The sequence below is a fragment of the Nansenia antarctica genome (genome assembly GCF_963989245.1).
Source record: "Nansenia antarctica genome assembly, chromosome: 1".
Classification (NCBI taxonomy): domain Eukaryota; kingdom Metazoa; phylum Chordata; class Actinopteri; order Argentiniformes; family Microstomatidae; genus Nansenia; species Nansenia antarctica.
Genome location: NC_137674.1, coordinates 91,947,410 through 91,970,885, shown reverse-complemented (window position 1 = coordinate 91,970,885; position 23,476 = coordinate 91,947,410). Strand labels below are relative to the sequence as shown.

Genomic DNA, 23,476 nt, shown 5'->3' with positions numbered 1-23,476 from the left:
CAGTCCAAGAGGTGTATAAACAACAATTAGTGCAGATCATCCATGTACTGCTGTAACCTCAAAACCTATGATGATTTGAACAAATGAGTTACTTTTCGAAGTCTAACACCACAGAAAGCATTACTCATTTTACAGAGTAGTGGGCAAGCCAATTCGCAAACTGGATTGTTTCTTTCAGCTTTCATGAGGCTCATGTTTCATAATATTGTGCTTATTGATGTGTTACATATGCATTATGAATACAACTAGTTGTTTTATCGATTTATTATGTATGCATTATGAATACAAGCGTTATCAATGGAAATCGTTCCGATGCTGGATGTGTTAATTTTTTGTGCTGTACTGAAGGTGAAAGTAATGCTCTCCCACCCAACCCCCAGGTTATGGTATCGGCCTGCCCCAGAACTCCCCACTCACCTCCAACGTTTCGGAGGTCATCAGTCGCTACAAGTCGGATGGCTACATGGACATGCTGCATGACAAGTGGTACAAGGTGGTGCCCTGCGGGAAGAGGGTCTTTGCAGTGACTGAGGTTAGTGCACAAATACACACATGGCTGAGTAGAGCCCCCTGTTGGCAGACCACAGTAACCGCAGTTACATTTGCCATATGTGACACGTTCTAATGCTTTGGTCCTCGGCAACCAATCAAAATGTCTGGATTTTTATTTTGAAACACGGAACTACGTTTCAATGTTGTTGAGAATCTTAACACAAACTCGCTAGTCAAGCCAAAATACTGCAACGCAATGGATTCAGTGAGTAATTCCCACTGCTACCTAGTTAACTATAACACTACTTTACATTGTTAGTAGGCTCACAAAACAAGCTGTGTTAGTTGCCTCGCGATGTGTCATTGATTTTCAACAACGCGGAAATGTATTCACATTTTTTCAAAAGAAAACTTTGATCATTACATCGGATCCCGGTTAGAACATGTCACATATTTGTTATTAAGCAGACCGTTATTTTGCAATCAGCATAAGTACTGTAGGGGAGACAAAAAACAGATAAAACCATCAGTAAAAATAGATGCTCTATTTAAAAATGTCAAACGTAAACGTGACACAGTCTGATGAAAAGGTCTGCATACTGGCAATTCTCAAGTCACACAAGTGACCAAAAACCTTGTTTTTTTTATATATATATATATATATTATGAAAGATTGTGTTGAAGAGCCCTCTCAATATAACAAATGACAGTTTTAGAATCACTAAATACTTATAATTTGTGAATAGGCTACTTGCACAATCACTTCCACGTTCTACTCAATGCTGTTTATTAGTTTCTGGTTCAGCAATGGCACTGTTTACAGGAGCTCCTCAAGATACAGTGGAGTGCAAAAATGTGGGCAACCCTAGTCAAAATGCTTTTTACAATTAATATGAATGAATGAATGAATGGTCTTTATTGTCATTGATATAGTACAGGTACCAAACAACGAAATTTGGGAGGGGGGGGCTCCCCTTGTGCTAGGAAAGAAAAAAAACTAAAACAAAAACAAGAAGGGAAAGGAGCTGGTTTACATAAATAAAGGCTATGTACACTATCCACTATACTATACTGTACAAATAAAACACTGTGCTGTACTCTATGCTATGCTGTACCTATTCTAACATTTCCTATTCTCTGCAACCTTATGTACCCTAGGGTTGTCATATTGCACATAGTGTTATTGCACATTCATTTAAAGTGTCGCAGTTTGCAGGCTTGAAATGTACACATTTGTGCCTCAGCACTACACCTGATTTTCAATCCAGCAGCTGCCATCAATCCGTCCAGACTGTCCAGGGCCCAGAACCTAGGTCGTTGCTGTGTTCAGGGCCTGGATGGCCCTGGGGTAGAAGCTGAGCTTCAGTCTGTTTGGCTGCTGTGTTGTTCTTCCAGGACAGGTCATCCTGTATGTGCACCCCCAGGAATCGGAGGGTTGAGACTCTCTCCACGCTCCCTCCGTCGATGAGCAGGAGCTGGACCTCAGATTTTTTCCTCCTGAAGTCCACGATGATTTCCTGGGTCTTTGACTGGTTCAGCAGCAGGTTGTTAACCTTGCACAGCTTGCTCAGCTGCTCTACCTCATCCCTGTACGCCGCCTCGTCCCCCCCCGAGATGCAGCCCACCACGGTGGTGTCGTCTGCAAACTTTACGATGGAGTTGCTGGGGTGGACGGGGGTGAAGTCGTAGGTGTAGAGGTTGTAGAGGATGGGGCTTAGCACGCAGCCCTGGGGGGACCCAGTGCTGAGTCTGAGGGCTGTGGAGGTGTGGGAGCCCACCCGCACCCTCTGGGGGCGGTCGGACAGGAAGTCCTTGATCCATGCACATATAGAGTGTGATAGTCCCAGGTCTAGTAGTTTGGTCACTAGCCTGTCTGGAAGGATGGTGTTGAAGGCAGAGCTGAAGTCCACAAAGAGCAGTCTCGCGTAGCTGTTTCCCCTCTCCAGGTGGGATAGAGTGGAGTGGAGAGTCGTCGCGATGGCGTCCTCTGTGGACCTGTGGGCTCTGTAGGCGAACTGGTATGGATCCAGGTTGGGCGGGAGGCGTGTGACTATGTGGGCCCGGACTAGTTTCTCGAAGCACTTCATGATGATTGGTGTGAGTGCCACCGGGCGGTAGTCGTTTAGGCAGCTCACCGTGCTTTTCTTCGGGACTGGGATGATAGTTGAGGTTTTCAGGCAGGGTGGGATGGTGGCCTGGGACAGGGACTGGTTGAAGATGTTGGTGAAAACCCCGGCCAGCTGGTCGGCGCAGTCCCTCAGCACCCGTCCCAGGACGCCATCCGGCCCTGAGGCTTTCCTGGGGTCCACCGCCTTCAGCACGCGTCTCACTTCATGCTCTGTGAGGGTGAGGCTGCTGAGAGCTGATATCTAAGTGAAAAGAAGCAAACCTCACCTCTAAATTGTACCATGTTAAACATGACACATTTCATCACATTTGAATTTGTTACTTTTTACAGTTTCAAAATAATAAAACAAGGAAAAAGGCCTTGTGCAAAAGTTTAGAAACCCTGTCAGCTAGTACTTTGTGCTCCTCCTCTGGCAACTATAACAGCTTGCAAACGCTTCCTGTAGCCAGCTAAGAGTCTTTCAATTCTTGTTTTGGGAATTTTCCCCCATTCTTCCTGGTAGAACACCTCTAGCTCAGAAATATTATTCGGCCTTCTTGCATGCACGTTTGAGATCTCTCCACAGATTTTCAATAATATTCAAGTCTGGGGACTGTGAGGGCCATTCCAAAACCTTCATCCGTCTTTCCTGGAGGTTCTTCATGGTTGATTTTGAGCTATGCTTCGGGTCATTGTCTTTCTGGAATATCCAACCTCTCTTCAACTTCAATTTCTGGACTGACCTTCGAACATTAGCCTCTAGAATGTCTTGATATTTGGTGGAATCCATTCTTCCTTCCACCCGCACAATATTTCCTGTGCCCCCAGCTGCTACACAACCCATAATGGATCCACCTCCATGCTTAAGAGTTGACAAGGTGTTCTTCTCTACAAATGCTTCACCCTTTTTTCTCCAAACATACCTTCTTTGGTTGTGGTCAAAAAGTTCAATTTAGTTTTTGTGGTTTCGTCAGTCCATAGCACATTGTTCCAATAGGCTTCAGGTTTCTCAAGGTTTTCTTTTGCATACTTCAGACACTTAATTTTGTGTTGAGGTTGTGGGAAAGTCTTCTTTCTGGCAACTCTGCCATGTAGGTCTTTGTTGTATTAAGGTAAACTGTATTGTTGTCCTGTGAACAACTAGACCGGTGTCTGCTACTCTTTTTTGCAGCTCTTTTGCAGTGATGTGTGGGTTCTTCTGAGCATTTCTCACCAGATCTCGGGCCATTCTATCTGAACATTTTCTTGGTCTTCCAGATCTTGCCTTGACTTCAATTTATTTTCCATTTTCTGGTGATGTTTCTGACAGTGGAAATGGGTAGTTTGAAACGTTGAAAAGTTTTTTGTAGCCTTCTCGTTGATGGTGGAAGTGAACTATATTGATTCTGACATTCTTGGACAACTGTTTAGAGGAACCTATGGTTTTTAACACCAGACACAACAGCCACCGCAGTCGGATACTATATAAGGCATGGAGTTACTTCAGAATATATCCCAGCAAGCACAGACAGACCTGAACGAATTCGGATTCTGATAACGGCCAGATCACGTCATATCACAACTAGTTAGTATCTGGCCCAGAATATCACCTTATTTCAACTAAAATAAATTTTACAGAAAAATACTTTGCCACTGAAATAACTAAATGGTTGTAATCGAGGTTAACTAACTATTTTTCCGACCACCACTTATTTTGTAACATCGGAAACATAATTTGTGCTGATTTACAAGCTGTTTGAAAATTCGTTAATGATGTTGATATGCTGATTTGCATTCTGCTGCTATTACTTATTCTATTATTGCTGATTTGCACTCTGCTGCTACTATTTTACTCTTGTTGATTGCTGATTGTTGTTTTATATACTGCTTATTTTAGTATTGATTGTGTATTCTGCTGCAATGCCAATGTCTAATGTGAATTAGAATGAAATACAATGAAATATATATCACACATGTACATCTGATAAGTAAGTAAGTAAGCTAGCTAACTATGATTGGAAATTAAGTAGTATTAGTAGTGATGTCAATCGGGGGCAAGGGGCTTGGTTTATGTTGGCATGGCCATTAAAGCACCTACACAATAGTTGTACAGTTATGAAATGATAAGCACAGATCTCCCAAACAGTACTTATCATTTAATAACTGTACATATCCTATCATAACTACTATCCTATAGTCCGAAAGTTACATAAGCAATACGCAGGTGTTTTAATGGCCATGCCAACATAAACTGAGCCCCTTGCCCCAATTGACATGAGTTTTGTTAATGTAATCAACATTACGGTAAGTTCAAGTAGGAGTCAGGTTGTGTAAAAATGCTGTGCAGGTTATATCACTTCTACACTGTAAAAAGTGACAAACTCGTTCATCCAATACAATCATTGTTATTTAAAACAATAGACAATTATTGATTTGATTATGAAAATACTATTTTTTTCATTTGAGACTACAGTTGGATAGAAAGATTAGAAAACTATTGATTTGGTGTAGAGCATTCACAACATGCCATTTGAATCATAGCAGCCACCGTACTTGCTACTGCGCATTGAAAGATCTGTTGGCTATTTAACCAATTGTATGTGTGGCTTAAATAATGTTGAAAATAGCTCATTGCTCATTCCATTATGTCATATAAGCACTTTGAGCTGCAACGAAAAGTGCTCTACAAATAAAAGTTATTATTATTAGAGTAGATACTATATTGAAGGTCAGAGTTTTCAATAACCATGTTGTTAAAGACATGGTGGCGCTATGTAGCCTTATCTATATGTTGAGGGTTAGACAAGAACAGTACCCATGGGATTACCATCGCAACAGGGGGCATCAGAGGTGGGAAGATTAGCTTGTAGTCTGTGACTTTCTGATTTACGATTGAGTACTTGTGATAAACGAAGGGTATTTAATATGCCCTCTTGCACCCTGGACATCGTGTGAGCTGTACTGTATGCTGGAGAAAGAGCTGCATTTGAACCTGAACGCTACACTTTGTAATAAATCTATTATCTTAAAGAAAAGGGCAACCCATGTCATCCATCATATTGATTGAGAAGACTGTGTACTGTGTGAAAGCTGCGACTTTACAGAGAATTGTTGGAACAAACACAACGCAGAGACTACGACAAGAGAGACCATCTTATCTCTTAAAAACACCAAAAGCCAACAGTCAGTTCTGATCTCAGTATAGTGTCGATGGGCCATTGTTGTTACAAATACTGGTCACTTTATAAAGTATTCCCCTCCATCTGGTCATTCAACATGGTGTCAGTGTTAACAGTAAACAGTAAACGTGCGCATAACAGACTCATTTTCACGTTTCAAGTTTTTAAAATGGACAAGGAAAATCTATTCCCGATTGAGTGAAGACAACTAGCTGACAAAGCTAACTACGTAACTTCTGACCCTCTACTCTACAGACAACCGGCAAGTGTTTGAACAGGAGTATGACATGCTCATTGCAGTGGCACATTTCAACAAGCCAGCCCACACACAGGAGTATATTCACCTCAATCTAGCAGGATCAGAAGCTATTGAACATGATATGGATCATTCGTATACTCTCTGTGTTAACTGTTTGTGTTAACAGTTAAAGTTAACGTTTGTTTACGTTTTGTAAATAAAAAGTTCTGTTGACACAAGGTATACATGTAGTTGTATATTTAATAGTAACGTTTTGGTTCATAATTGTAATGACCCGAATACAACCGGCTGTTTTAGGTCACCAAAAAGTCGCTGAGATGACATCCTGGAAAATAAAAATATAAAATAAATAATCATGAAAATCCCCAAAATGTCATGACGTCTTTATAAGGTCTTTGTGCTTGCTGGGAGAGTTCAACCCTGGAATTGTTGTGGATCAATCTGGTTTCTCCTCAATTGATATTGAATATTGAACACAAGGAGATTGATCAAATTAGCTTGAAGCCTTTTATTAATAAAGTTACATGAGATCAGTCTAGAGTTTGCAAAATCCAAAGTTCCCCTCCTTCTCTGAGCACAGCCCTTATATAAGCTGACTCCCTTATGAGGTCACTAATCTTGGCAAACAAATGTGGTGACAGGAAAGGCTAGACAGTTATTGCAACTGTCCACCCGCAGGGGTGCAGATGTGCACCACACTTAGTTATTCGCACGTCTCCACTCAGATCTTTAATTATCTCCAACATATTTCTATTCACATGACTCATTGAAGCCCTAACGAGTAAATCACCTTTGTCTGGGCCTTAGTTATAATCTTCTCAAAAGGTAAAAAAGAATAATCCAAAAGGGTTCCCCGATTTTTGCACAGGGCCCTTTTCCTTTTTTTATCATTTAAAAACTCTGAAAAATAAAAAGAAACCTTGCTTTAAAATTTGCAGAGAGGTGTCATGTTGTTTATCTTTGTAGCATTTAGTGTTCAGGTTTGCTTTCAATCACTTATTGCGCTTTTCCATTGACCAGACCGGTTCGGCGCGGCGCGGCACGCATTTGAAAAGTTCTGTTTAGGTTCGGGTAGGATACGTTCTCCATTATACTCAACAGACCAGGAACGAGCGGAGACAGTAGGAGGAGTTAAGTGTCATAAGAGCACTTCACTTTAATAAGTGCCGCAAAAAAATGAAATGCGATAAGAATGATGTCAAAATGCAGCACTATCATGCACAGATCAGCCTTAAAACATGTAACGTTAAATACGTTAGACAGGGAGCGATGTATTATACGGAAAGGCTGTGCTTGACGCTCTCATTGGACTGACGGCGGGGCTCATACAATCTCTGCGTTTGTTATAGATACGATTGCTGCGGTGTCTTGCTGGTAGTCAAATATATTTATTTATACAGCATATGGATGTTACGTGCCTGTTACTTGCCGCTTTCAGTTCTAGTAGATCTAGTAGTTCTAGTAGATCGGCTCATGAGTGAACAGCGAAAATGCCTGGACGGCACAGCTAGGGAACTATGTGTGAAAGAGGCTTAAATGTTGAAATAACAGTAATACCATGTTCATTGGTAAAATGACATAAGGGATGAAAAGGGGGATGATGAAGCGCACTGGACTGAGAAACAGCGTAGGCACAGCACATCGCCATAATAGCGATTTCTTTGTTATGCTTGTTGTAAGTTCTGTGATGCATTGAAATTACATTAAACCAAAATAATAAGATTGTTATCATATTTTTTCAAATCTTTATTAATAAGTTATTACAGAAACAGTAAGTGACATTTTCCGAGAGCGAAATCTGTTGTGGTATTTAAAAATGGCGGTTAGCGATGAACTCTATGAACATGGGATGACGATTTCCATTGACCAATCAACGGTCTGCAGCGTCACACTTCACACACAGCCTGGCAAAAAAGTACCTTTCGCTACCCCTCTCGAACTGGAACTAAAAACGGCCCGGGTACTATGGTCTGGTACGGCTCGGTTGGCAGTGGAGAAAGGAAAACGAACCGCCCGGCCCGGCTCGTCTCGGCCCGGCCCGGCCCGGTAGTGGAAAAGCGCCACTAGAGAAACGCGGTCTGGGAATGCAGTGGAATGGCCCGGGGGTGGGGGGCAAGCACACTTCACAATTTCCACAGGAATTGTACCTGTCTAGTTATAATTAATGACTGTACAGATTATACATATGTAAGTAAAGAGACATTGTACAAAAATATGAACTCTAACCAGTACTGTACTGAGCTCTCTCCTTCATGGTCAACTTATTTATTTACACTGTAACATTTCATTCTTGTGCATTTCATTGTAGCCTACATGGTATCTGTATCTTGTATACATGACAAATAAACATTTGAGCATTCTCAAAGATCAGATGCTGGGTGGGGTGAGGCGGGTTGCAGCTTTCTTCCACCGAAGCCCCATAGCAACCGCTGTGTTCGTGTCAAAACAGAACATGCTGAAGCTTGCATCACACAAACTTATCATCGATGTCGCCACGCACTGGAACAGCAGTCTGGATATGATGAAATGCCTGTGAAATTGATGCGCTGGATGGCTCAGACATTCGTGATGCGGAGGATATGTGAGGCTTCTTAAACCTCTGAAAACAGCCAGGTATACTGGGGAATATACCTACCTGCTGCAGTGCACTGCAGTAGACCCCAGATTCCGAACTCCGAACTGTGCAGTTGCACAACCAGGTATTTATTTTACTCTCTTTCTAATGCTACTAATAATGATGATAATAATAATAATAATAATAATAATAATAATAATAATAATAATAATAATAATAATAATAATAATAATAATACAATTAATTTATAGAGCGCTTTTCTCTGTATGTGTGCATTGGGAGCAGGTACCAGTGGCCACACCTGCAGCAGAACAGCCTGTTGACCAAGCAGACACAGGAGGGGGTGCAGCTGAGCGGGAACAACCTCCTCCCAAGAAGACCGCTCTGGAAGATCTCCTTGGAGGGACTTTCCCTGAAACCAGCAGCAGCAGCATAGTCCATCAGTGGGATTGAGGCAGAAATGGAAGAGTACAAAACGGAACCATCCATTTCCCTCACAAGCTGTCCACTCAAGTGGTGGAAGGAAAAGGCAAAACTGTACCCACTACTTTCCCCTTTGTTGGGATTAAAATCAGAATCGGTTCTTTTGTTGACTGCTCCAAGAAAGAGGAGAGATGTTCTCTATTGCACAAGTGGTATATTTATTGAAAATTACATGTAGAGTACAAAACAGTGCTGCAGCAGCTGGACCCAACCCTGAGTCAATCTCAGAGGAAAGGTGTTTCTTCTTCAGTTTACAATACATTATATACTTTTAGAAAACACAGTCCTTCCCCTTTTGGCCACTATGATGTAAGAGCTGAATGGCCTATTAGAATGTCCTAAAACTATGAATGGAGTGTTGTCTTGTGTTAGACGTGAGAGTTTTTTATCGGTTCTTACAACACCTGGATTCATGGTCATCAGACATGACTAATTACAATGGGTCGTATTTGTTCTTAGGATACAATACTGATAATGTGCATATTAAAACAGGAAAACTGATAAGATATGTAACATCATGATTTAAGCAGCTGGTGCTAGAGAATGGACAATAGGACCGTTGAAAAATATATATCCTAACACCTTTAGCAAAGGCATGTCTCTCCATACCAGCCACCTCTGTCCCTAGTGAAAGTTGTTCTTCAACCGCAGCCCAGCAAGCACCGACGGACCTGGACGAATTCGGACCAGCCCGATAACGGCCAGATCACGTAATATCACAACTAGTTAGTATCTGGTCCAGAATTTCACCCTATTTCAACAAAAATATTTTTTTACAGAAAAAGACTTTGCCATTGAAATAACTAAATGGTTGTATTCGACCAAAATAAAATAAAAATCCAACCAGCACTTATTGTGTAACATCGGAAACATCATTTGTTACAAGCTGTTTGAAAATGTGTTAACAAAAATATTTTTTATAATTTCTTCAGCTTGAAAAAGAGCAGCATGGATAGGACCCCAAAAGCGGACAGATCAAGTCATATCATGACTAGTCAGATTTGTCCCAGAATGTCACCCTATTTCAACAAGAAAAATTATTTGTGAAAAACACTTTGCCTGAAAGACTTTACAGAAATAACTACATTTAGTTATTTCAGTGGCAAAGTGTTTTTCACTAAGAATTTCTTTTGTTGAAATAGGGTGATATTCTGGGCCATATACTAACTAGTCGTGATATGACTTGATCTGGTCACATTAATGGCAGACTTTTCCGACCAGCACTTACTGTGTAATATCAATAACATAATTTGTGCTGATTTACAAGTTGTTTGAAAAAACTAATTTTGATCATTTGTTCAGCTTGAAAGAGAGCAGCACAGACAGACCCTGAGAGCAGCCAGATCAAGTCATATCACGACTACTGTCTGGCCCAGAATGTCACCCTATTTAAAAATATATATAATTCTGATGAGACACGTCAATCGAAAATTGTGTAGAACACAAGTCTTTTTCAAGTGTTTTTCTGTCAAATGTATGTTAGTTGAAATAGGGTGATATTCTGGGCCAGATACTAACTAGTCGTGATATGACTTGAGCTGGTCGTTATCGGGCTGGACCGGCCTAGTCCTGGACTTCTCTGAAAGACGTCATCATGACGTCTTTCTAACGTCTTTGTGCTTGCTGGGAGAGGTCTCAGCTTAGCTTCTGCCTGAAAATGTAGATATGCTAATATTCCAGGGAAAAAACGTGTCAATTGCAAGCTAGGAACAAAGGCAAAGCCTTAGTTTGTTTATTTTAAGAGATGTTCTTTATTTGTAATATGTATTATTTTATATGTATATATAATTTATTTATTTGATTTAAAATTATTTTCAGGGTTTTTGGCATTTCTTATTTCTATATAAAAAAAGCATCATTGCATAGTTTGTGTTTTACTGTTACATCCTACCTCAGAAGTTAAAAGGCCTTCTTTAAGAAAATACACAATTGTGTTGTTTTTGTCTGACAAATAAATAAAAGACTCGTTTTCATACGTTGTTTTGATTGATTGATTGATTATACTTTATTGTCCCCGAGGGGAAATTTGTCTTGGGCATGGTACTTTCATGCTTCAAGAGCAACAGAGACGATACATACAACATACAGTAGACAAAGTAAACAACAGGACAGCAACAAACATTGAGTGACATTGGCAGCGGTTTCCACCTGGACATGGCATCATTTGGTATAAATATATATTGCACATAACCCTTCAAGTGGTGTTTTCGAATATTGCACATGGCCCTTCAAGTGGTGTCTAAGATAAAGTGCAGGTGCTGGTGATCATGTCCTAATCATCGTTTCTGCTTGAGCGAATTGATTAGTTTAATGGAGAATGGAACAAATTATAGTTTTAAGAGCTTATAATTACATCTTGGCATGCGAAGCCTTCTACCTAGGGGGAGAACTTCGTATTCTGTGGAGAGCGGATGTTGGGGGTCTGCGATTATCTTGTTAGCCTTGTCCAGGACAGCTTTTTCATATAGTTTATTTAGGATCACATAGTCTCTTTCACCTACAATTTTCATAGCTGTTTTGTGAATGCTGACTAGTCTGTTTTTTTGTTGTACAGTTAAGTTGCCAAACCACACAATTATTCCATATCTGATTACACTTTCAACAATGGACTGATAGAAAATTCTCATGATCTGCTTTCTCACCCCATAAAGTCTGAGTCGCCTCAGGTGATAAAGCCTCTGCTGTAGTTTGTTACATAAGCTGTCTAAGTGTGTATTCCAGCAGAGATGGTTGTCTAATTGAATATCCATTTGATTAAAGTACTATTGACACCCATGTCTTTGAGCTTTCCTAAGAGCACGTGGGGTTGTACCGTATTAAAGGCGGAACTAAAGTCAACAAACATCATTCGGGCATAGGCCTTTTTGTTCTCGAGGTGCTTGGATACAGAATGTGTGATATAGAGAATAGCATCCTCCGTGCTACGGTTCTGTTTATAGGCAAATTGAAAGACATCTAGCAGTGGGTCAATGTGTTTTCTAAGCAGAGACAGTACATATCGTTCAAAACATTTAATCACAATGGAAGTTAGAGCAATGGGGCGGAAGTCATTATTCTCCATGGCACGAGGTTTTTTCGGCACAGGGATTATAATTGACTTCCTCCACAGAGCTGGAACCTCGGTATTCAGGGACTTTTCAAATAGCGGACACCATGCTGTTGTTAGTTCTTCTGCACAGTTTTTGAGAAGAGAAGCTGATAGACCGTCTGGACCTGTGGACCTGTTGGTAGACACCCTGCTAAAGAGACGTTGAATGCTGGTAGGATTTACCTCCAACCAGCAGTTGGCATCAGTCTCTGGCAGGGTCTGCAACACACGGTCACACTCCTGAGAGTTCCGTGTGTCAAACCTCAGGTAGAAGTCATTCAGCTCGTTTGCTTTTTGTTGTTCGTCTAGGGTCATGATCTGTCTTTTTGTTGGGTTCATGTTGGTCACTGATTTCATTTTTTAAAGTTGGAAGTCAAAAAACTTTGTTCCATTGTGTCCCTGTGTTTTTTCCTTGCACTAACAAGCAGTTGTTTTAGTTCTTTCTGGACCACTGACAGTCCTGCCCTGTCCTTATTTCTGAATGCCTGTTTTTTCCTATTTATGCAATCTTTGATTTGTTTTGTAATATATGGTTTGTTATTAGGATAAACTACTATTTCCTTCTTTGGGACAACATTGTCAACACAGAATCTTATATAGTCTGTTATGGTAACAGTGGCCTCATCCAGCTCTAGTGCGTGGAATATGGACCAGTCTGTGCACAGAAAGCTACCCTTAAGTGTCTCAGTAGCATCATGCGACCACACATTGACAGTTTTACTTTCAGGTTTGCTTGATTTAAAGACAGATTTGTACGAAGGGATTAAATGTACAATGTTGTGATCTGAGTTTGAGAGGGGAGGTTTTGATTTGGCTACATATGCATTTTTTACATTTCCATAGCATTTATCTAGGATCTTGTCGTTACGGGTATTACATTTCACATCCCTGGCGCCTACAACAAGGTCTTAAGATAACAACCCTGAATCTGTCTATTTGTGGCGTCATTGAAGATCAGGCTGACCTGGAAGAAGCAGAATGTGTGTGTGTATGTGTTATGTGTGTGTCTGAGTGACCTGAGAATAGAGTGTATATGTGTGTGTGTGTGTGTGTGTGTGTGTGTGTGTGTGTGTGTGTGTGTGTGTGTGTGTGTGTGTGTGTGGGTGTGTGTGTGTGTGTATGTATGTGTGTGAGTGACATAAGCATATGTGTTGTTAGAAAATCCCACCAAGATCTAACACGGGTATCTAAAAAGCTGAAAAGCTTTTAATGAAGTCTTAATGAAAGGAAAATGGCATTCTGCACAAGTAATGTGGAATTGCTGTGTGAGAAAAGGAAAGAGCTAAGGGTGGGGATCCTTAAGGCAAACATTTATTTTAAAAATAAAATAGAGAATACATTCTCAACAGGTAATAAGACAGGCATGGGGAGGTCTGAACACACTAATGGGCAGACCCAGTAAAAAGAGCAACAGTCTTGTAAATAACAGTGTTGCCTTTGTTAATGATGAACAACCATTACTGTAGATTTGACACTGTGGATGACAGTAATGAATGTCATGAGATATGCAGCAATCTCCCTACAGGAGCAGCAATAGTCATCAGAGAGGAGGACGTTGCTGTAAGTCTTTCTAAACTTAAGCCAAACAAGGCCACTGGCCCTGACTGTTTGAAAGCCTGTCTACTTAAAGACTGTGCTTTTCAATTAAAGGGGAGTATTCGCCAAGCTGTTCCAGTCCCTCCTAAATGTGTACAGTGCCAAAATCATGGAAATTCTCAATAATTAAGCCCTTGCCGAAAAGGGCCCTTCCCGAAAATGATTTTCGGCCTATCGCAATAACTTCCAATCTGTGTAAAACTATGGAGAGAGTGTTGGCCAATTACTTGTCCACCACTGTGGTTAATATGTTAGATCCACTGCAGTTTGTGTACAGGAGCGAGAGAGGCACAGAAGATGCTGTGCTTACTAACACAGTAACTAAACATCTCATGCAGCCTAAAAGCTATGCTAGGATTTTATTTGTGGATTTTAGCTTTGCGTTTAATTCAATGAAGGTACATATCCTCCTGAAAAGGCTAGCTGATCTCGGTGTCAACAAGGGGCTAATTCTCTGGATCAGAGATTTTCTCTCTTGCCGCCCACAGAGGGTCTCTGTCAGTGGGAGCATTTCAGATATGCTCACTGTCAACACAGGCTAGCTTGTGAAAACATAACTCCCATGACTTCGACGGGATTCGATTAACAAGTTAAAATACAGTATAGAAGAATAGACTTATCATTAATCATTAGTTATGAAAGTATAAAATCAGTACAGGAAAATAGAATATCATAACAGCAGGTGTAAAATGGTTGTTAGCACATAGGTAAAAATAAGTAATTTACAGGCGGTTTGAATCATAATACTTTCTTTTAGTCAGGAGTTTTTCTTCTTCATGTCGCTCAAAAACAGAACCTCTCTTTTGGCTTTGCGTGACCTTCTCATTTTTCTCAACTGACCTCAGTCACATGTTATTTAAATGAGCACATAGTACATGAGTTATCACTTCTAGTTATTTTAATACAAATTCCCAACAGCCAAACAAGATCTGGAAACAGAACCAGTTTCACTTGATGGCCAACATGTTGAAACTGTGAATACATTCAAATATCGACAGTCTTAGATTGTCAGATGAGCTTCTCTGAAAACACAGAGTATGTTTTCAAGAAATGTTCACAGCGACTCTATCTTCTGAGAAGACTCCGGGGCTTCGGTGTCAGTCAGCAGATTTTAGCGCTGGTGTACAAAACTCTTATTGAGAGTGTTTTAACTTTTAATTTTCCTGTTTGGTTCGGTCACCTGAACTGCAAACTTAAACCTTCACTACATCACTACAAACTATACACCATCCTCTATTTACCTATTCTACAGGTAAAGTAATATCACCTTACCTTTTGGAATGTATACATTTCTCCAATTAGGAGCACCTGACACTTTGACACTCAGTTCTGTCATGACCCCACTGTGACATCACCACCCCTTATCACCATAGCAACATGTTGAACCACACTGAGGCAGTCCTTTGTTGTCGGCCTTATCAAACTCCCTACTATCGTGTCCCTCCAGGCAGCCTGGTGTCGGCGGATGGCAGCAAGCATCATCAAGGATACCTTGCACCCCAGTTTCGTATATTTTGGTATCTGTTACTGCTAAAAATGAAGAAGAGTTCTTGAGCAAATTTAAGACTGTTTATTCAAAAAAGCAGGTTACACAGCATGGCCCCTCAATGGAGCTGGTCATCCGAATCGGGCACAGGATATGAAGAAAAAGAGAAAGAGCCAATGTGTGTACAGGATTTTATACCCCCCCCTGTCACTGTCGCTGAGCCAATCAAAACAGAGATATGGTCTTGTTAACATCTGGTAATGATCAGTCCACGTCATTTTAATTTGGTCAGATACAAAGTTTGCCAGTGAAGTCATAGTAGTTTTCTGTCCTGTAAATAGGATGTTATTATCTTATTATCTTATTATCAGGGGCCATCCTAAGGATTATTTTGGGTTCATGCTGTGCATTATCTGCCATACACTTGGTTTAATGCAATTCACCCTATGGTCTAATACAATTCTAATGCAATTTATGCTATGGGCGTCTTGCTGGCTCGGGCCCTAATGCAATTATATCTACCCATGATGATATTACAGCCTCTGCACATGCTGGTCAAAAGGCCATTGTGTGTATTAGAGGGCCATTGCTATGGTTACAGAGCATGAAATACACGACACAGCCCCCCTCGGAACACCCAGAGGGTGTTCCGAAACTAAACGACAGACAGAAAAACTACATCAACCCATCAACTACATCAACAACATCAACACATCAACCCATAACTACATCAACCCAAAACTACATCAACAACATCAACACATCAACACATCAACACATCAACAAATCTCGGTAGAACCTCCACACAGACCAACCCAGGACCAGTACTATGAACCAAAGATAACACATACAAAAAATAGAAAACAACCAATAATAAAAAGAATCTTGTAAATAACAATCACAATTAAACCAAACTCAGTTCATCATGCATAATACAAAAACTGAGATACAGAAATTTCCAACGACCGATGTTTCCCTCGTCCTCGAAGCGGCAGGGTCAGAGGTTACTAGCACATGACCCCAGTTGGAGAACAGCCTTTACCGCTGTCTCAGATTGATAACACTTTCATAGTCAGGAGCTTCCATTGTCGCGTAACCATTACATCACTTCACAACCGACATCAATCACATGATATAGAAAGAAACAAACAGGAACCGAAGCAAACAATCACAAAACATCACTTAATAAACAAATCATCAAAAGAGGAAACAAAATCAGAAAGCAAAACAGAATCCAGCTTTTGCTCATCAGCTATGTCGGCCATCATTAAAGCATTAACCGGAACATCAGAAATACACTTTCCAAAACATTTGATTAAAATACCAAGTAACATAAGACAGATGATAATGACAACAAGAATAATAGCGACGGACCTGATCATATTACCAATACCTGAAAAAGCAGAATCAAAGAAATCCAATGTATTCCAACCGTGTTCTTTACGTAAATCCTCTATACCCTTCTTGTTAGATTCATGGAAATCATACAGAGCGTTACCAGAATCCGAAATATAACTGCAGCATTCACCGCCTATCAAAGCACAAGTACCACCCTGACTGGCCAAAATAATGTCCAAAGCCATTCTATTTTGGAGAGCTACATTCTTAGTTTCAGTCAATTCAGTAGCCAGGGCAGATACTACAGCATCCGAAGCATTAATGTGTTTTTCAAGAACGGATGATAGGGCACTTAATTCAGTCTGAGAGTTGTAGACACCATAACTTGGGAATATTAGGCCAAAAAACTTCTGAGCGGTAGATAACGCCCTACGACTACGATGGGTTGCTTGTTTGTGAAGTACAGACATCTCCTCCCGAGTAACTTTCCTAATCAAAGGTATCAGATGAGCTAAATAACAAAGACCCTCACTCAAAGCAGGAAGCTTAGAGAATGCATTATTATCACACACAAGAAACACACCCTCCGGGAGTTGAAGCTCCTTACCAGGATACGAGAAAATGACACCACCTATACAAGACGCGGCCCCTAGCTGACGAATCGCGCTGCCCTTGAGCCGAGATTGTATGTCAATACAGGGTGTAATATTTACGAGAGGCATGACTTTAAGCTGCGTGGTGCCTTTCTGCCGTCTGGTAGTATTGGTATCATGTAATTTCATTTGAGGCACCATAGCACAATCAACAACTTTACATTTCAATCCAGAAATAACAACTGAACCTCTCCACCGTGTAGAAGTCACACTCCCAGAACATGACAGATGAGGACTCAATGCAGTACCATTCAATTGAACGAACATAGCTTGGATAATATATATCTTCTTCGGACCTGTTGGTTGTGACAAATGTGTAAGCCTATCAATAATAACCTTCCCCACACCGCTAGGCCTATGGTGTTTGTTAACTGCTGCTGTCAGACGTTCCAACACACCAATATCCACACCTGCATAGGAAGAATTTAAAGGAACCAGAATCGTGCTGGGCTGACAAGAAGAGCTCTGGTTCTTGCCCTGTAAAACAAATTGGGCTAAACCCTGCCAATTATAATGAAACCATTCTGCTTTAGTTAACGGTATGGGGAAAAACATAGGAGCAGATGTACTTACAGGGACCTGTTGACAAATCCAGCAATCAGAATAATTCATTTTTGAAGCAAAATCTTTCATGATACTAGTGGCAGAATTAGGGTGGGACCGTGTCCCCAGGTGATTAGAATCATACAACAAATAATCGTCAGTAGCGACTACAATCGCCTTCGTAGAAGCCTTTACAGCAACATTTTTAACCTTTCCTGGTAACTCAACTGGAAAAACATATTCATGCACAAATTCCTTACAGTCCAACAAAAAGTGGTGTGGAAAGTCAGGAGTGTTCCTACAAACTTTGTCCTTGAAATTGTTGGATTTGTCAAACACCTGTTCACCGATATTACGTCTAGCACACCAATACGAGTTCACCTCATTGTCAGCATTAGTTAATGTCACAAGTGTTGACACTAACTGCTGTTTAAGTGTAATATATCTGGCATCCAGTAAATACCACTCAGCCGCTTCAGTCGAGGCATAGATCAAACAATCATCAACAGTACAACGTGAATGTGGGCAAACAAAAGCTCTACCTTCTGTGATCATTCTTCTCTGACGTCCAGGCATAACAGTGTGTGAGTGAAGTGTAACATTGTCCAAAGAAGTCAATGGGGTAGGAACACTAAGGGGTATATTAGTCTCTGAAACGGCATGGCTTGAGTTTCCTCCTAATTGGCCTCGGTGTATCACGGGATCTGTCTGGTTGGGGTGTATCACTGACAGGTCTGTGTCTCTCAATGGTACCTTGGTCCGGGCAGCCGCCCGGGTTGCTGACATCTCCGTCTGGAGCATTGTCAGGGTCGGAAGGGGTGACAACAGGGGCAACACCAGGCTTGGTAGAACCCCCAAGAGGGGTGTCGCAGTCACTGGATCCTTCACGATCTCCATTGGCCCACTCATCTCTGGGCTGGACAGGGTCTGGGACGAGGCCCCCGGCATCATCTGCATCACGGCGCAGATACTCACCAACATCTTCGTCAGCCTGGATGTCCAAGCTGTGGACTTCCTCGTCCCCAGGGGTCTCCTCACCATCCTGCTGAGGCTCTCCCTCATCGTCCTCATTGGGTGCCTTGATGCAGTGATGAACGTGATACCAGGTGGGGGACCCCTTGATTTGGATGGCAGTCCCAGTGCACCGAACGACCTCGTATGGTCCTTCCCGTCGAGCCTCATGCCACTTCCGTCTGTAGACCTTCACGTATACTTTGTCACCCGGTTGCAACGCGTCCTTCCTCTCCTGTGCGTTCACCTCCTCTTCACGTTCCTGTTTGTGGAGCGCATAAGAAGAGATACTCTTTTGCCGGTTAGTCATGTACTGTACATAGGCTTTCATGTCACTCTCCAAGAGAGCCAAACTTGGCCCTTTCCCACTGGTTCGTGCACAGGGAGCTGTCATTATTCTCCCCATAGCCAGTTCATGGGGAGTCAAGTGCAGCCCTCGAATCTCACTGGAACGACAGGCCATCAATGCAAGAGGGAGTCCTTCCACCCAATTAAGACCTGTATGCTGACAGACCTTAGAAAGACGGTTCTTAAGGACCCCGTTCATCCTCTCTACCATCCCCTGGCTTTGAGGTGAGTAAATACACCCAAATCTCTGCTTGATTCCCAACTTTTGTAGTATAAGCTTTACCGTCTTATCCACAAATTCCTTACCATTGTCTGACGCTATCCTATCTGGAATTCCAAACCTAGGTATGAATTCCCTGCATAGGAACTTTGCTACAGACTGAGCATCCTTTTTTCGAGTGGGGCATGCTTCTACCCATCTGCTGAACCTGTCCACTACAACTAACATGTACCTGTATCCTGCAACAGGACGAATCATGTCCACATAGTCAATCACCAAATGTTTCATTGGCCCGTTTGGGGTAGGGATATGCCCAGTTCCCACTGGTATTCCAGGTCTGATATTGTTTTTCAAACAGACCACACATTGACCAAGGATATGGTCTATTTGTTCCAATAAATATGGAGCCCAAAAACCATATTCCTTGGTGATCTTGCGTCTTACCTCCCCCCTGGCCACATGTGCTAATCCATGGGCTTCCTGTATCAGCATGCCTAATAAATCTGGGGGTGCCACAACCAGTCCCTCATGATTTCTCCATAGACCTGTGTCATCCTGACTAGCCCCCCTTGTTAACCATAGGTTTTTGTCTAGCGCATTTGCCCCACTCTGTAACATCAACAAATCCTCAAGCGTGACCATGCCCTGTAACCGTGCTTCATGTGTGACCAGCAGAACTTTACCTGCTTTGTCTGCTCCTGTAATGGCTTTGGCTGCATCATCTGCAGCCCTGTTACCTTGTGTGACATGTGATGAGTCAGATCTGTGTGCGGCACACTTCACTATGGCTAATTCCCTTGGTTTCATCATGGCTTGTAACAGCTTCATGATTTGAGCGTGGTGCTGAATAGGCGAACCATCAGTTTTCTTAAAACCCCTTCCCTTCCATACAGCTCCATGTAGATGACACACATTATGGGCGTAGGCAGAGTCGGTGTACACTGTCACTCTTCGTCCGGTTCCCAAGTTGCATGCTTCTGTGAGGGCAATCAACTCAGCCAACTGAGCTGAACAAGGCTGAGGAACAGCCTCGGCTTGTTCCACAATGAACCCTGAATTTTGGGATCGGACTATGGCATACCCAGCACGTAAACTTTCTCCTACCCGGTAACAAGATCCATCAGTCCAATACTCAACGTCAGCTTCCTTTAAAGGCAAAGCTAGTAGATCTGCTCTAAGCTTAGAGTACCTCATAGCTTCCTTCACACAATCGTGTGGTTCCCCATCTTCTGGGGTTGGCAAGGTCTCTGCTGGGTTAAGTGTGTTACATCTTAGTAATGTTACATCTTCCCTTTCCAACATCCTGTAATAATTCCTAATCCTAGGCATCGTCAAAGTATACTTGCCTTGATTCAAAAGATTCCTTAGACTGTGGTGGCAGAGAATGGTAATTGGGTACCCCATTGTTAAGGTTGTTGCCTTCTCGTACATAAGATATGCCCCGGCCATTGCTCTGTAGCATGGCGCGAAACCCATTTCTACCTCTGAATATGCGACAGAGTAATAGGCTATGGGCTGTGGACTAGGTCCAATGCCTGTTGGTTGCGTAAGAACAGCGCAGGCATACTTCCCTTTGGCTGAAGAAGAAACATACAATCCAAATTCTTTGGAATAGTCTGGAAGCGCTAAAGCTGGCGCTTCTTGCAATTTGTGTTTAATTGTCTCAAACGCCAAATCAGCTTCCCTTGTCCAAGTAATGCAACATTGGAGTTTATCACTACCTGTTTCCTTAATCATCCCCCTCAATGGAGCGACCAGTCTAGTGTAATCCTCCACCCATGCTGAACTATACCCAGTAATGCCCAAAAACATCATCATTTCCCTAACCGTTCGTGGTTTTGGAGCCTTCTGAATAGCTTCCAAGTGTTCATTAGTGACACTGCGATGTCCCTGTGTAATAGATTGTCCTAAGTAAGTTACCTTTTCCTGGCAATACTGTAGCTTCTTTTTAGACACCTTGTGTCCCTTCTCCGCCAAAACCTTTAACAGTTTAACGGAATCCCTGTGACATGTTTCTTCATCTGGGGCACAAAGGAGTATGTCATCCATGTACTGAATGGCAGTACTACTTATCGTCTGCCCTAACCCGTCTAAGTCCTCCTTCAAGACCTGATTAAAAACATGAGGACTGTGTTTATACCCTTGTGGCATTCTGGTATATTGATAATGTTGACCTTTGTAGGTAAACCCAAATAACCCTTGACTTTCTACACTAAGAGGTATAGAAAAGAAAGCCCCGCATAAATCAATCACTGTAAATATTTTGGCTGTAGATGGAATCTGAGTCAACAGCACATGAGGATCAGGAACTTCAGCTGGATAGCTGACAACTACCTCATTCACAGCCCGTAGGTCATGTACCAGACGATATGAACCATCAGGTTTCGTTACTGGCAGAAGAGGTGTGTTACTTAACGGATATTGAGTTATCTTCAAGACTCCTGCCTCTAACAATCCTTTGATCTGTGGCTCAATTCCATCAATTGCTTCCTGTTTCAATGGGTATTGGTTTTTCCAAGGGGGTTTTGCACCCGGTATGAGTTCAACTCTCAATGGACGAGCTGATTTCACAAATCCAATGTCTGTACTGTTCTTTGCCCACAGGTCTGCTGGCACATTCTGTATCATTTCTTCTCTGAGGTCTTTTTCAGGTTGTACAGGAAGGATTAGCTGGTTCATTAGCTTCACAGTCTGCGGATGTCCTATTCCTTGAGCAGAGATCATCAGTTTTGTGAACTGTCCATCAATGCTCCTCCAGATAGCAGGGTTTTCTTTTGTCGTTACAAATCTGGCTTTTTCTGAGTCTGCCATCATTGCCCCTAAATGCTTCCGCTTCCTTTAATCTTCTCTATCTTCAGAGACTCCTGCTCATCTTCAGAACCACTTTCTTCTTTTCCCTTTTTATAGCGTCTTGTCCCTCCCTGCTTTTCGGCCCTGGCTATTAGTTTTCTGATCTGAGCACTGTAACCTCCCTGTGCATTGCTGTCAGCACCTGAACATTCGCCATCACCTCCACTGCCATCTTCACTGTCATCTGTCTTGTTCTCTGGTTCGAAATCCACGGTCACTTTCGCTCTTCCCCTCTCTAGTACATTATCACCCTCATCTTTGATAGTGAAGGCTCCGTTCGTACTTAGGACGGGGACCTGAGGGTAGATCCGCTGAGAATTGTCCTCCAGTATCTTGGCATAGGGAGGAGGACTGGAGATTGGAGCTGTGTGTGAGAATGGAATGTTCACTTTCTCTTCCATTGCTTTGGCCAATTCATCTCTTTTTTCTGGATCCATGTGAGCTGTTTTCTCATTCCAAGCTAATGCTACTTTCTGCCCCTCTACCTTGAAGAGGTCTAAAATAGCTAACTCTAACCTGCGTTTCTCTGATCTAATCTTTCCTTTTTGATGCGCCTTATGTGCATTGATAAGTATCTCCAATGTTGCAATTAATTGTAAGTCAAAGGTGCCCTCTTCTGGCCATGGTTGTTCAATGTCTGCCCAACGAATATTCCATTTCGTTGACATTTTGCTAATCTCCTTAACAAGAGGATTCATTTTTTCCACTATAGCCACAGGGGATGAATTTGCTAATATTCCCTTATCTGTATTAACAGCCCTCACAATTTTACTGGGTTTGGCTCCCATGTCTGAAATATTTATACTGCTCAATATGCTGAAAGTATGCTATAAGGTGTACTTTTCTTACAACCCACCTTCTGTTGCCGTATCTGCTAAACAGATGCTAGTCCAACTTTTAACTGTGTCAACTGTCTACACAGAACATTACAATTCAGAACAACGGATTGTTTCAGTGGTATTGTGTATTATTGACTTAAATGTAATCTATGTGTGTGTGTTTTAATCTAAATGTTTTTCCCTTATTGTGTATGAATGTGTGTCACTTAATTGCTCAATCAATACTAATTATAGTTCAGGTCAACTTAATTATTAAACTACAAAGGCTGTTCAACACAATTTATCAAATTACAAAGGCAGGTCACGCTCTAAGTCTTTCGGATCCACAAACCCTTGATTGATCAATCCTCAGATAGAAACTGTTCTGCTATTCTTTAATCAAAAACTGTGAAAAAGAACTTAACTTGAAATAAAAAGATGTAAAACACGA

The 23,476-nt window shown here is 41.7% G+C and overlaps 1 protein-coding gene across 1 annotated transcript in view; it reads left to right on the top strand.

The window, feature by feature from the left end:
• The window catches only part of grin3bb (glutamate receptor, ionotropic, N-methyl-D-aspartate 3Bb), a gene marked incomplete at both ends in the record, with an annotated part of 146,068 nt that overhangs the window by 88,376 nt on the left and 34,216 nt on the right, over positions 1-23,476 (top strand). The window contains one exon of the mRNA XM_080527278.1: positions 381-532. Within this exon, the coding sequence (XP_080383404.1) occupies positions 381-532 (152 nt within the window). The remainder of the gene's footprint in view (positions 1-380; positions 533-23,476) is intronic.